The 13,185-nt window shown below is 35.5% G+C and overlaps 1 protein-coding gene across 1 annotated transcript in view; it reads left to right on the forward strand.

Annotated features, from left to right (window-relative positions):
- The first annotated feature begins 2,673 nt into the window (after positions 1–2,673).
- TTBK2 (tau tubulin kinase 2) overlaps positions 2,674–13,185 on the forward strand; it is a 57,091-nt gene continuing 46,579 nt past the window's right edge. The window contains exons 1-2 of the mRNA XM_015823696.1: positions 2,674–2,862; positions 8,823–8,970. Coding sequence (XP_015679182.1) covers positions 2,794–2,862; positions 8,823–8,970 — 217 coding nt within the window. The 5' untranslated portion in view covers positions 2,674–2,793. The remainder of the gene's footprint in view (positions 2,863–8,822; positions 8,971–13,185) is intronic.

Genomic DNA, 13,185 nt, shown 5'->3' on the forward strand with positions numbered 1-13,185 from the left:
GGCAACAAAAAGATATAGGCGGCTCTTTGCTGTTATCTAGCATTTGTCTGGATTTTTTCAGCCTACATCTGGCATCCTTACAATTTAGTATTTTGTTATATTCATACTAAACAGAGATCCTGTAGTGAAATGTACTTTACATGACTATATGCTTATAGAAAAAAATAAACATTTGTGAGGCTGTAAAATTTTTGACTGGGAGATTCCTTATGAAATAAAATGCTAGCATATTTCTTTTTAGATACTGCACATTGTGTTCATTATTCTTATAATTATTTTTATAAGGGAATATATCATAAATAATCACATTCTCTGTAATTGAATTTAATTAAATGTAAGCTTTGTCCTAACCCTGCCCACTTTTTCTGACTTCATTCATTTACTGAACTGCAGTCTCTGGCATGCGTCCCATAGGACTGTAATGCAACATTCATCGAAAAATATAAACTTAACCTTTTGAACTAGCAACATTGTGGGGGGTCTACATTTTATGTCTGATCTTTTGTAAGAGCACCTTTAGGATTCAAGTATGATGCATTTTAATTGTATTGGCTTACAAAAGTGCTGATCACCTTGTAATCATTAGTCATTTTTATTTCGGTCATTGAGCAGCAAAACAAATCCTTGAGGAAAGAAGTAAAATTGTAAGTTTAAGAATTATGGGTATAAACATTAATATAGTGAGGCATTATACAATTTATATAAGGCAATTAATTGATTATTTAGAATAATAAAATAATTTACTGACCTGAAATGTAGAACCATTATAATGCCAAAATCCATGGGAAAGATGTAATTAATATTAATATTCTATCTACAGAAAATACAGTGATGATGTGTATAAGGAAAAATAATACATAAGGAGTGATTATGGTTTCAAAACTAAAAATTAGAGGCCAATTATACTGACTATTTATATTGTTAAAAAGTCTCTGGCAATCATAACGAAAACAAGATAGAAATAAGAATCAATTGATAGTAAGGACAAAATACATTATTATAAAGTAGTGACTAAATGGACAGCTGCATTTGAAATGTTTTCAAACGGAAAATACCTAGGAGGTGTTTGAAGAAAAATTATGGTATATTATACAAACTATGAAACAGTAGTTCATAGTCATCAAAATAGAATCAGATTGAGCTGATTCTACAATTTGAGGTAGAAGGACTTAGTGTGACCAGGTTGTTTGATGATGAGTGAAAATAATAATTCTTGGTGAGCATCAGCATAGAGAGAGCAGTACAATATAACACGATCCAGTATTTCAGTTGCATGTTCACTACATGGGCACAATCTCAGCTCAAAAGGGATGTTCTGGTATTTATTTATTAAGTTTATATGCTTACTCAGAAGTGACCAATATGATTGTAGCTCTAAATCAATGGCACTTTGTTCAAGATTGGGTAATGCATGTTTGTAGCCCTATAGATGATGGATGCACATGGGAAGCCATAGGATTTTAATTTTTCATGTATTTCCTGCCAGGGAAATTGGGAGCTATCAGTCATAATTAAAGGGATCAAGCTGGCTGGAAAAAAAAGAAGCTTAAGACAATATGAAAGAATGTGAATCCAGGTGGAAGTTTCTATTTTGAGTAGGCTACAATGAAATGCAGTGGAGGACTTAGAAGACCTCAGGAACCTAGAGTAACTCTTTTGAGGAGAGTAATGTAATGGCCCAACTGGTCTCCCAAGAGGAACTGAGCTCAGATCTTTGGCTGAGAAAGCTTTGAGCGCTATGGATATGTGCTGAATTCCTTCAAGGAAATAGAAGGATTATAAAGCTGAAGCTGTTTTCTCTATGTTTAAGATGACATAATTGGTATAGGATTTGTAGTTGCTGGTGGCATGAAAAAATGACGCCTAGGTATTTGAAGGTCTTGATTGTTCTGTTTAGCCATCAGATATGTGTCTTAGGTCTCTTGGCAAATAGCATGACCTTGGTTTTTGAGCAGTTAATTTTTAGCAGCTTTTCATAGTACTTAGGAAGTGTATAAAGTGCTTGCTTAGGCCAATGTGCCTGTTTTGATAGATGGAGAGATTGATTGTTCAATTTGTTTATGAATAGAATAAAAAGGAAGGGAACTAGAGTGCACCCTTGTCTCACACCTCATTTGGCTTACCATTTTGAAAATTTGAGTAGCAATATTTTCCTTTGTATTTGCTTTGTTGCCCTACTCTATGATTGTTGGTGTAGTTTTTTTTTGGAAAAAGGAAACAAGCTAATGTGTTATGGTAATGAACAAAAATGTTATATTTCTAACGTACAGCAAATTCATTGTTCTCAGTTAAGGTTTCTGCTTGTAATATGGAGCTAGTACTGAAATACTAGATGTAGGTCAAGAATTGTTGATGCATGTAAAACAGTGCATTCAGAAACATCCTGGTGTTTATTTTTTATGACTTTTCTTAAATCTTTCTACAAAATGTGTGAGATTTTATTCTTTTGCAGAACCTTTTTATTTTAAATATCCTTTAGAACACACAAAGGACAAAAAACTGTTAGTTGCCCTCACATTCATAATCAGATATATTAAGGTATTTTGTTTCTGCAACTTAATTACTATTGAAATTTGCTGTCTATCTTTCAGTTCAACATTGCGAAATTGGAAAATAACTTAGTTAAAATAAGATTAAGAAGGTTTCTTTTTTGGCCATAATTTTATTAGCCTGGTTTCATATACAGCTGTTTTGTTTCTATAGACTCTGCTTAAATGGAAGCCACTTCTGGGAACTTGATGGTCTCTACTGACATAGGCTTTGCGTAGCAGCTGTGCCACCCCAGAGATTGCAATGAGTGGAGGAGGGGAACAGCCAGATATTCTTACTGTGGGGATATTGGTAAAAGAAAGATGGAAAGTGGTAAGTATGAAATAGTTTTATTGATTTTTTTCAGATGTCTGATTTTATATAACATTCAATCAAATAAGAAGAAATCAAAATGTTATGTATATAATTTAAGAGAGCAGACGTAGCTATAAACTGCGAGACGGGAGAAGATTGTGCATCACATCTTTCTTAAATACGGTCTTGAGCAGCATGATAATAATGGCTTACCTAATATGATGGCTGCAAAGCAATAATGAAAAGATGATAATTTTATCGATGTTTTTCAGGAACAGATTCCTATATGTTACAGCTGGTTAGCTGCATTATCAGTCAGCATTCTGCCCCTGCTCTTTTCCTGGGTTCTAGCGTAATTGAAAACTTCACTATTCCTCCTTTTCTATTATCCTTACGTGGTATTTTAAAAAAGCTCTGCATAACGATAGCTCTACCTTTATTAGGCTACAGTAGTTTGGTGCAATTTTCCAAGCATTCTTTGCTAGTCCAAGTTAACCTCTTTTCCCCTTTTATGTTTGGATTAACTGTCTGAACCCAATCTCCTTGATGTTTGTAGAGGTTTCTTGGGTTTTTTTTTTAGTTAATGTACATACATAATTTCTCCCTCTCCCCTTCCCTTCTTCTCCCCCTCCCTCTCTCTCCCTCCCGCTTTCTCTCTTTGTCTCTGTCACATGCATGTACACTCATTCATAGGAGGAAGCTGAAAAATCCAGTAGGGGATAAATGAGTGCAGAGAAATTAAGGGAAGAAGGAGGAGCATGTATTTTACTGAATGGATCTGGGTGTATCTGAGTGAGATAGGAATATTTAGAGGGAAAGGTGCAGTAGGTATTTTTGAGAGAAAATGATGGGTGCTTGTGGTCCTGTTTGGGTAAGAGATTTTTTTTTATGTGTGATAGAAAATGATTTCAAATGTATCTACACAACAGGCTATTCTCTTTTAGAGTAAGTAGTGTTATACAAAGCGTAGAAAAGGAGTAAGAAATTATAAACCAAATAAAGGCATTAGGTAAAAGAAGATATAGTATATAGGTAACTCTAGTTTATACCAACTTTTTTCGCTAATCCTCTCCTTATTTTTCTATTTTTAACTCTACCATTTCCACACATTTCCATGTATTGCTTTTTATTTCTCTCCTTTATTTTAGCATTTTGTGGTATAATAAGACATGAGAATAGGGTGGCATATCCAGAACAGCCCAAACAAGATTTTTCTGCACTACAATCAGGAGGCAGAGAGAGGGACGAGAAATATCTGCCAGAAGAATATTTTAGTAATTAGCAATGACACAGCTAAAGTATATTCAATAAAATGCAGTATCTTCTGTCAGAACTCCTGGATCCTACACATATTCATCAAATGAAAATTACTTATTCTCAGTGTAAAATTAATAAGTGGAAGAATGTCAAGTCATCATCAGAGTCTAAGACTGAATGAAGGGAACTGAGGTAGTTTGGGAGCCCTGAGGAAAAACAGCTGACGATACAGTTGCTGTTGGAAAGGACAAAAGAGCCAAAACATAATGATGTGCATCTTGGTTATATTCAGTCTAAGGTAATGGGAAGACATCCAACATAAAACAATTACAAGACAGTCTGTCATGGCTGACTATGCATAGTTATCAAGGGTCACAAAAGATTGATAGACTTAGTATAAACATCATAATAATGATAATAAAAGACTTGAATATGAATCTGAATACTCAAGGGAAGAGTATGAAGGATGAACAAAATAAGTTCTATCTCTGAGGGATAAATGTAATAAGGAGAAATTCCCAAGACTAAAAATCTACTGTGCAACATTGCAAAACAATGAAAAGGGGGAAAAAAGTACCCAGTCAGTGATATCCAGGGATCATAATGTCAGTAGCTGTTTCTAAATGGTCAAGTGTATTAAATACTGCTGTCAGCTCAAAAAAAAAAAAAAAAAAGACTGGTACCAACGTAAGGGATTGATCCTTTGGCATTGGCACCAAAATATGTGCTATCTCAGTTGAATGGCCAGTAACTTGATCACAAAGAGAGGTCCTAGGAAAGCTTGAACTTTGCTTGGTTTTTTTATCAACTTTCCCCTCTCGGTCAAGACATCCACAGCAACTTTGACCCATCCTGATGATCTTTCCCTTTGTGCTGGTAAATAATGAAACCATTCTTCCAATTGTCAGGCATGAATATAGTCTTGACATAGACTCTGAAGAAATCATGCAGCTGCACCATAAACAAACCACATCTGTTTTAACATTTCGTTGGTTATCCAATGAAATGTTAAATCTATCTACATCTGCAAAATTCTTAACAGCATGTGTGATTTTCTTGTTGCCATCTCTTCTTGAACATTAACATTTAGTGCATTTATTTCAATTCAGTTATTTGATATCACTATAAATTTCTATTCATGTCTCTAAAATACTCCTTCCAATATTCCCTTCATTTAGGTTCCTCCCAAATAATTTCATCACTTTTATTTTTAATTGCATTAATTCTGCTAGCGGCTTAATGTTATCCTTTTTCACCCAGTCCCCAAATATTTTTTACTGTTTCTTTAAAATAAAATAATTCTGTATTTTCTTTGCCACTTTCAGCTTTAGCCACCAAAATAGAAGCTACAAGGAAATGGTTAATTTGATCTCATTTAGCTAAATTAACTGGTTTACTTTTTTATACTGTTTACTGGCCAGACCGTATATGGTCTGTGATATGTGATACATGATATTGCCCTGTGTAGCGCGTCTGGGCTGTATACATTAGCCTTATAAAAGAGATATCTTACACAGTACCTCACGCTTAAAACAGTAAAAAAGTGAATAAGAAAGATGGTTCCGTACCCCCAAAAGAAGGATTAAAGAGTTAGAAAGCAGAGAAGATTCACTACCAGCTTCATAGAAGCAAGTATATGATCTGACTCTAGCTCAAAGGATTATCATGCCAAAAGCAGCCTGCAACTGAAGACCTCATGACAGTGGAAGACTGAGAGTACCACTCTCCAAAAATACCAAAGTACAACAGAGAACCTCTGCAAGTAGCAGAGCTGGCTTCAAGCTGTCTACATCAGATGGCACCAGCTGTTTAGACTCTTTGATGGCTACCTTCTTTCCTGATGAATTAGGCATTGGGTAGTCCCAATTGCAACAACCATCTAGTAGCTAGATCACCACCAGATTGTTCAACAGCAACTATCCTCTACTGGCCAGTGTCATTGCAGAGGTTGAAAGGCAGTGGGAGTGCACTCAAGACCACGATGCAACAAGCACAGAAACTGAATCTCCTCTCTTAGTATGGCAATTGGAGAACTGAGAACCACCAAATTGGTTGGTATGCCAGTCAAACTCCTTCAAGTACATTAGCACCAACTCTTCAGGATGGAGTGACTGACAGCGGAAACTATCATACCAGTTGGTTTATCAGAAGTTTGCTTATACGAAGCAATCAGGCCTTCCCATCACAGATTCCTCAGATTTATGTACAGGAAGAACTTGTTCCAGTTCAAAGCAATTGACTTTGGTCTGGCCTCAGCAATCACAGTATTTACTAAGGTGATGGGTGCCTTGTGGATATATGCTTAGCTGTATGACCTAATTATCAGAGCACCCAGTATAAAAAGAATAATGAGCACCCACGGTCTGCTGCTTAGGTGCCTCTAGGTGCATGGTTTTGAAGTGAATTCTGCCAAGAGCTTGCTCATTCTTTCAGAGCAGATCCAGATCACCAGCAGAAACTAGTTGCATATAATGATTCCAAGTATAGAAAATGAATTTTCCTCATGGTAGTTAATCCCATCCAATTTGGTACTCTGAATTTCAGCGAGAGGAATAATTTGACAATATAGGGTGGAAACTCCCTTGCCAAAATATTCTGTACCAGAACTGCAGTCTCATAAGGAGTTATCATTCCTTATTAACCAAATGGAGCTGAGGACAAATGCCTAGCTTTGACTAATGACATTGGTAGAGAAATATCTGTTTCCCTTTTCAATAGAGTATATAACAGGATTGCTGAGCACCATAGCCAAATGGACAAATTTTCAGTACTTTTCACAGGATTGCAGCAAGATGGGGTTCTCCCTTAGCCAGCCAACCTGATAGCAGTAGATGGTAATAGGCAAGTAATCTGCTTTTCCCCCCTCCCCAATTTAAAGATCCCAGAGCAGAGAATTCTACAGCCAATATAGTTTATTTAAATCAAACATATTTACATATTTTTATGTTTTAAAGATTTTATGAAAGTTTAGTATGGTATAAAATGCAAATGAAGAAAGTGGAAAATGGAAATAAAGATAAAAGAAAGGGGAAAGGAATGCAAGGTAGAAAGAAAAAGAAAAGCAGCGACTTCTGACTCTCTTTGATGTAGTGGAATACAAAGTACAGTTGCAAGCTCAGCTTTTTGCTTTATATTTCTAGTAGATAGAAACCATTTCTATAACTACAAAAATAATTTAGTCATCAACATCTAAGATCAGAGTTTCATCTTTTTTCTATTTTGAGCATAAAGTCCAGAAGCAGTTTCCATATAGAAACAAACCTGGGTAATTAACTCCTTATCTTTCATTAAACAGGTAGCTTTGCCCATCTCAATCGATTCCATTCCTTTTTCCATCCATTCTCTTTCTATTTTTTCGCATAGAAAATTCTTGCTACTGTCTACATATATAATAACAAAATTCCAACAATGTTCTTTATCCAATAGCTCTAAAAGGAAAAGTTCATGTTTCATTTTTTTTGTTTATTTTAAGAATTTTCTGAATTAAGACAAAAATCTACCCAAATATTTATTTGCTTTGTCACAAGTCCAACAACGATGATAGAAAGTACAGGTAGTCCTCGACTTAAAACAGTTTGTTTAGTGACCGTTCAAAATTGCAACAGCACTGAAAAATGTGACTTACAACTATTTTTCACAGTTATAACCTTTGCAGCATTCCCATGGTCATGTGATCAAAATTCAGATGCTTGGCAACTGGTTCATATTTATCACCATTGCTGTGTCTCAGGGTCATGTGATCACCTTTTGCAACTTTCTGACAAGCAAAGTCAATGGGGAAGCCAGATTCACTTAACAACCATGTTACTAACTTATCAACTGCAATGATCCACTTAACAACTGTGGCTAGAAAGGTCGTAAAATGGGGCAAAACTCTCTTAATACATGTCTCACTTAACAACAGAAATTTTGGGCTCCATTGTGGTCATACGTTGAGGGCTACCTGACCTTCTTTACATTTACAACAAACATTTGAGACACCTTTATACATCATATTAAATAAAAGAAATTTAATAAATCAATAAAACATATTTTTCTTAATGATTTTTGAATTTAGTTGATCAGATGGAATAGTTCTAATCTGTTAATGAACTAAAGTCCTTTAAAAAGTTACATGTAGTTTTATATTAATTTTTGTATTAATTAGTTTAATGCTATTGTTTCTTCTAAAAAAAATTCAGAGGTATTACATGTTCTTGAAAGTAAAAAGCGGCATTTTAGAAAAGATATTCTTGTTTCTATGGTATGAAAGCTGTTTCTAGAATTATACCTTTTGCAATTGGTGCCCAGTTATTTAACAATCAAGAAAAATCAATCTTTTGCATTTGATTATGAAATAGGAAACTATATTTCCAATGTATAATTGGCTAAGATTTATTTTAAAAGGATGATAATCTTATTTTAGTACATTTTTCTACTAGTCTTACTACTTTGCATAATTCTAGCTTTGTAACTGATGGGGAACATGAAAATTCTGGATGTTAGTATCTTGATTGTAACAATGCTATCGGGGAGCTTTTTCTGAAACAATTATTTTAGAATTTCTATCATTTTACCTAATTTACTTCTCAGCCATAATAAAAAATATAAGTTTATATAATATAGCAGTAGAGTTTAAATACCTTTAATAATTAGATAATATTCAAAATTGACATTAGGTAACACATAAACTCTGTAATTTTTAAATAATGCACTAGATTGAATAGTCTTATTTATTACAGATAAAGAAGATTGGAGGTGGAGGATTTGGAGAAATTTACGATGCAATGGACATACTTACTCGAGAGAACGTTGCACTGAAGGTCGAGTCAGCACAGCAGCCAAAGCAAGTTCTGAAAATGGAAGTAGCTGTGTTGAAAAAACTGCAAGGTAAAGTGAATAAAGATCCTTATACTGTGGTTGCTAAGCCTCTAATACACGTTGCTAATGTGTAGCAATTGTCCTACCATTCTGAAAGTTCTGAGAGTCAGAACGATGGGACAATCTTGAAAAATCAGGAAAAGCTCTGAGAATGAATAAGATATTCATTGATCAGGTTGGCAGCCAAATTTAACAAATAGCTTGTCCGAATGCAGTTCTGGGTCCATCAGAAAGTTTATTGAGTTCAGTAACGCTTAATTACAGATCAGTATGTTAAGGATTGTAACTTTAATCACATGTTGAGGTTAAAATAGGAAACTTAAATTTACATTGACCTTAATAATGACTTAAATGGCTTGGTTTATATCAGGGGTCTTCAAACTTGGCCCTTTTATGACTTGTGGACTTCAACTCCCAGAATTCCTCAGCCAGGCATGCTGGCTGAGGAATTCTGGGAGTTGAAGTCCACAAGTCATAAAAGGGCCAAGTTCGAAGACCCCTGGTTTATATGCATGAACAATGAAATTTGATAGCATTCATGTTTTAACAATCTTTATATTTAGGGATTGTGAATGCAGAATGAGCTTATTTTGAGTTTTGCAGGTAACTATAGGAAACTAGGTGTTGTTTAAAATCTTGGAAAAACAAGTGCATTCTTACTTACTCTTGTCCTCAATCTTCCTTTCAGCTGCTTTTCCCCCCTGGTAATCCCCTTGTGCTTTAATCATCATAGGCTCCACTTTATGTCACATTTCCATAAAATTTGGAAACACAGTGGGAACACAGGGAACCCCTTATTCTTGGCTCTTCTATCTACTTTTAATATACAAATAGTTTTAGCAGGTGGTAGCACCTGGCTGGCCTTGCCAGAACCCAGAAACTGGGTCAAACCTTGTTAATTCTTGAATGGAAGGAAATAGGATTAGGAAGGAAACCTGCAGGAAATAGTATAGCTGTAGGTTTAATGGGAGGTGAAAGAAGCCAAATGTCAAACCAAACAACATGAAGAGTTAAGTTTGACAGATGTTTTATCTTTATATTGTAAATACTTTCTTTTACTCTGTTTATAGCCTGCTATCTACATTTATGTGAGTGAGAAAGAGACACATTGGCTTTAATGCTGGATTTGAACATTTGATAATTTGATGTCTTCTGCATACTTTAAGACTTTATGTGTAAAGAAATAAAATGTTAGTACAGATCTTGAGTACACCCCAGCATTTGCTTTTTTATTATGGGAAAAATGTTTTTTAAATCTTCCATAAATTAATCTGGTGTCTGGTTGTTTATTTTAGGTTTTTTGTAAGAGAGCATTGAAAGCTTTTAGGCCTTTAAATTGTGCCAGATTGCTTCTATTATAGAACTGATGACTTAGCTGTGTTGGATATTCCATTCCAAATTCTTAAAACTGGATGGAGGAAAATGGTAGGGATGAACTCATAATTCTCCAGCTTCTTCTCCATCTGTCCATCTTCTATGATACAAATATCTGTAAAAGAGAACTTGCAATGTGCTTAGCAACTAGGGAGCCTGACCAGCAGGGTATGGTCACAAAGATAGGTTTGGCAAGTGAGAGTTTACCTGTCTATTACTGCATTGAAGAAAATATTCCAATAAAACAACTATTCAAAGAAATGGAAAAAGAAATCAGAGTCCAGAATTATTCTTTCTCAGCAAGACTTGGACTTGTATGTTGTAGTAAGAAGTTTTGATGCTGTCCATAATTTTAATGGGCATGAAAGGATAGAATTTTTTGAGTTTTCTTATTGGCTGGACTCACTATCTTGTTCTTTAGCTGCTTCTTATTTGTTTTGTTGATTTGCTTTTGAATTATTATATTTTATCTTTTGGTTAAATCTTGAGTTGCCCAGAGTCATTTGGAGTTGAGTGGCACCTAAATGAAATAAATTTAAATTAAATTAAAATATTGATGATATATTATCTACTTTGTAATACGTTTTGCTCAACATTTGCATATTTTTTATGCAGTATCTTATTATCCATTTATGACACTTTTGTTTGCATCTGCTAGATATAGAATTTTACAAGTTATACCTAAATATCAAGCAACTAGATATAAGCTTCAAATTCTTCCTTTAGTTTTCAATTAACCTTCTTGATTTAATTGCTTCAAAATTTAAGCTATATGTGTTCCCTTACCCAGAATATTTAGTTCTGATCTTCATTCTGATTCTGACTTCAATTCACTTTGACTCTTTTTAGGATATCTTGCTAGTTTTCATCTACAGGCATTTAAAGCCACAGGATTAGATTTTGATATAGTTGTAATTCCCTTACTGTTTCAGAAAATTAATATACTGTTATTATTTGTCTATTTTTCATATAGAAAGTGGAGTATTTTGCAGTGTTATGGATAAAAAACGATAAAAAACAACACTGCTTCCAAACCAGTTTTAGTTCATTCAGTGGAATAAACAAAGTTCATATTCTTCATTGTTGGGTTTATTTGTGCATATTTCAAAATCGTTCAACATAAAAGGTAGTTTTTATCATTCTTATATCGGTTTTTTGAGAATGTTTCCAGAATTTAAGAGTGAAATGTTTTGCTCTCATATGTTCTCATTTGGAATCATTGATGTTTGTAAGTTCTTACAAGAAGTGTCTGCAGACACCTTGACAAGAGAAGTCGTTTGTTAATCCCTGCAGCCATTTGGTATTAGGCAGCATAGTTAGTGGCTGGTACAACTCCGTCTTTTCCAATCATTTTGTAACTCTCCCAAAGATGCTTTTTCACAAGGCAATTGGACTTTGTTGTGTTTTTTTTCAAAGACATTTTGCTTCTCATCCAAGAAGCTTCTTCAGCTTTAACTGGATGGTGGGGAATGGAAGGATTTATACTCCTTGCAGACAGCTGGTCATTTGCATTCTTTTAGAGAGTCATTGAGGTCACCTGGAGGTTTATCTGTGTTGTCAGGGTCACCTGAGTAATGCAAATGGGTGTGCAGCCTTCTTGGAACTGCTGAAAAGATTGTGTTGTAGACTGAAGATGGATGCTGTCGTATCCTTCCCCCTCTGTTGAGAGAGGGCTGTTCAGTTTTGACATAGACGGCTTCTTTGACCCTTCTTTCAAACCAGCAGTCTTCTCTGTCCAAAATGTGGACTTTGCTGTCTTCAAAAGAGTGGCCCTTATCTTTTAAATTCAGATGAACTGCTGAATCTTGTCCTGATGGGTTTGTTCTGCTATGTTGTGCCATGTATTTATGAAGTGGTTGTTTTGTTTCCCCAATGTACAGATCTGCACATGGCTCACTGCATTGTACTGCATATACCACGTTGCTCAGTTTGTGTCTGTTTGCTCAGGCTGGTGTGCATGCACATAGGCAGCTCAACTCTCACAAGTGGCAAGCTGACATGCATGCGCATGGGCAACTCAATTTGCAGTCGAGCTGTGTGCGCGCATGTGCATGCACGCCTGCTCACGTGAGTCAAGCTGAGCATATGTGCACTTCGGCCCACCACTCATGTGGCTCATTCCCCTATTCCACACCCCCCAGCCAGTCCGCCAAGCCGCAAAGGTTGGAGACCGTTGCTTTAGGTAGTCATGCAAAATTCAGTGTTAACTTGCATTTTTTGTAAATCTATTGCATTTTAATAATGTGATTTTCACATACTAAATTTTGGGAGAAATGGGGCATGGGATTCAACATAGAAAAGATACCAGCTCTAGTGTTCACATTTTGGTTACATGAATAACTGAATATCCTCAAAATAAGTTTTTTGGCAGCCTAGTTTTGGCAATATATTCTCATGCTGTTCAGAAGCTCCATGTAGCCTCTAGCTCACAGGCTTCCTATTATAAAGCATGTAATGAGAAAAGAGTGGAAAATATTTATCTTATGTTTTATAGTTAAGTTATACCTAGAATATTTAAAGCAGATGTGTGGATTATGTCCATTCCAATATCTATAACTATTACATTGTACCTCTCAAGGACTATAAAAAGATACATAAAATGATAAGATGAGGCAGGGAAGAGTCAGAGGAAATGTTAGCCAAGTATGTCAAAACGCTTCTTTGGGGGAGGGTGTCTTCCCCACGGCCTTGAAAGAGGCGGTGGTGAGGCCCCTCCTTAAGAAGCCTTCCCTGGACCCAGATGTATTAGCTAACTATCGTCCGGTCTCCAACCTTCGCTTTGTGGCGAAGGTTGTTGAGAGTGTGGTTGCGCAGCAGTTCCCCCGACACCTGGAGGAAACAGTCTATCTA

The sequence above is a fragment of the Protobothrops mucrosquamatus genome, unplaced genomic scaffold, assembly GCF_001527695.2.
Source record: "Protobothrops mucrosquamatus isolate PMUCROS unplaced genomic scaffold, P.Mucros_1.0 scaffold1954, whole genome shotgun sequence".
In the NCBI taxonomy this organism is placed as follows: domain Eukaryota; kingdom Metazoa; phylum Chordata; class Lepidosauria; order Squamata; family Viperidae; genus Protobothrops; species Protobothrops mucrosquamatus.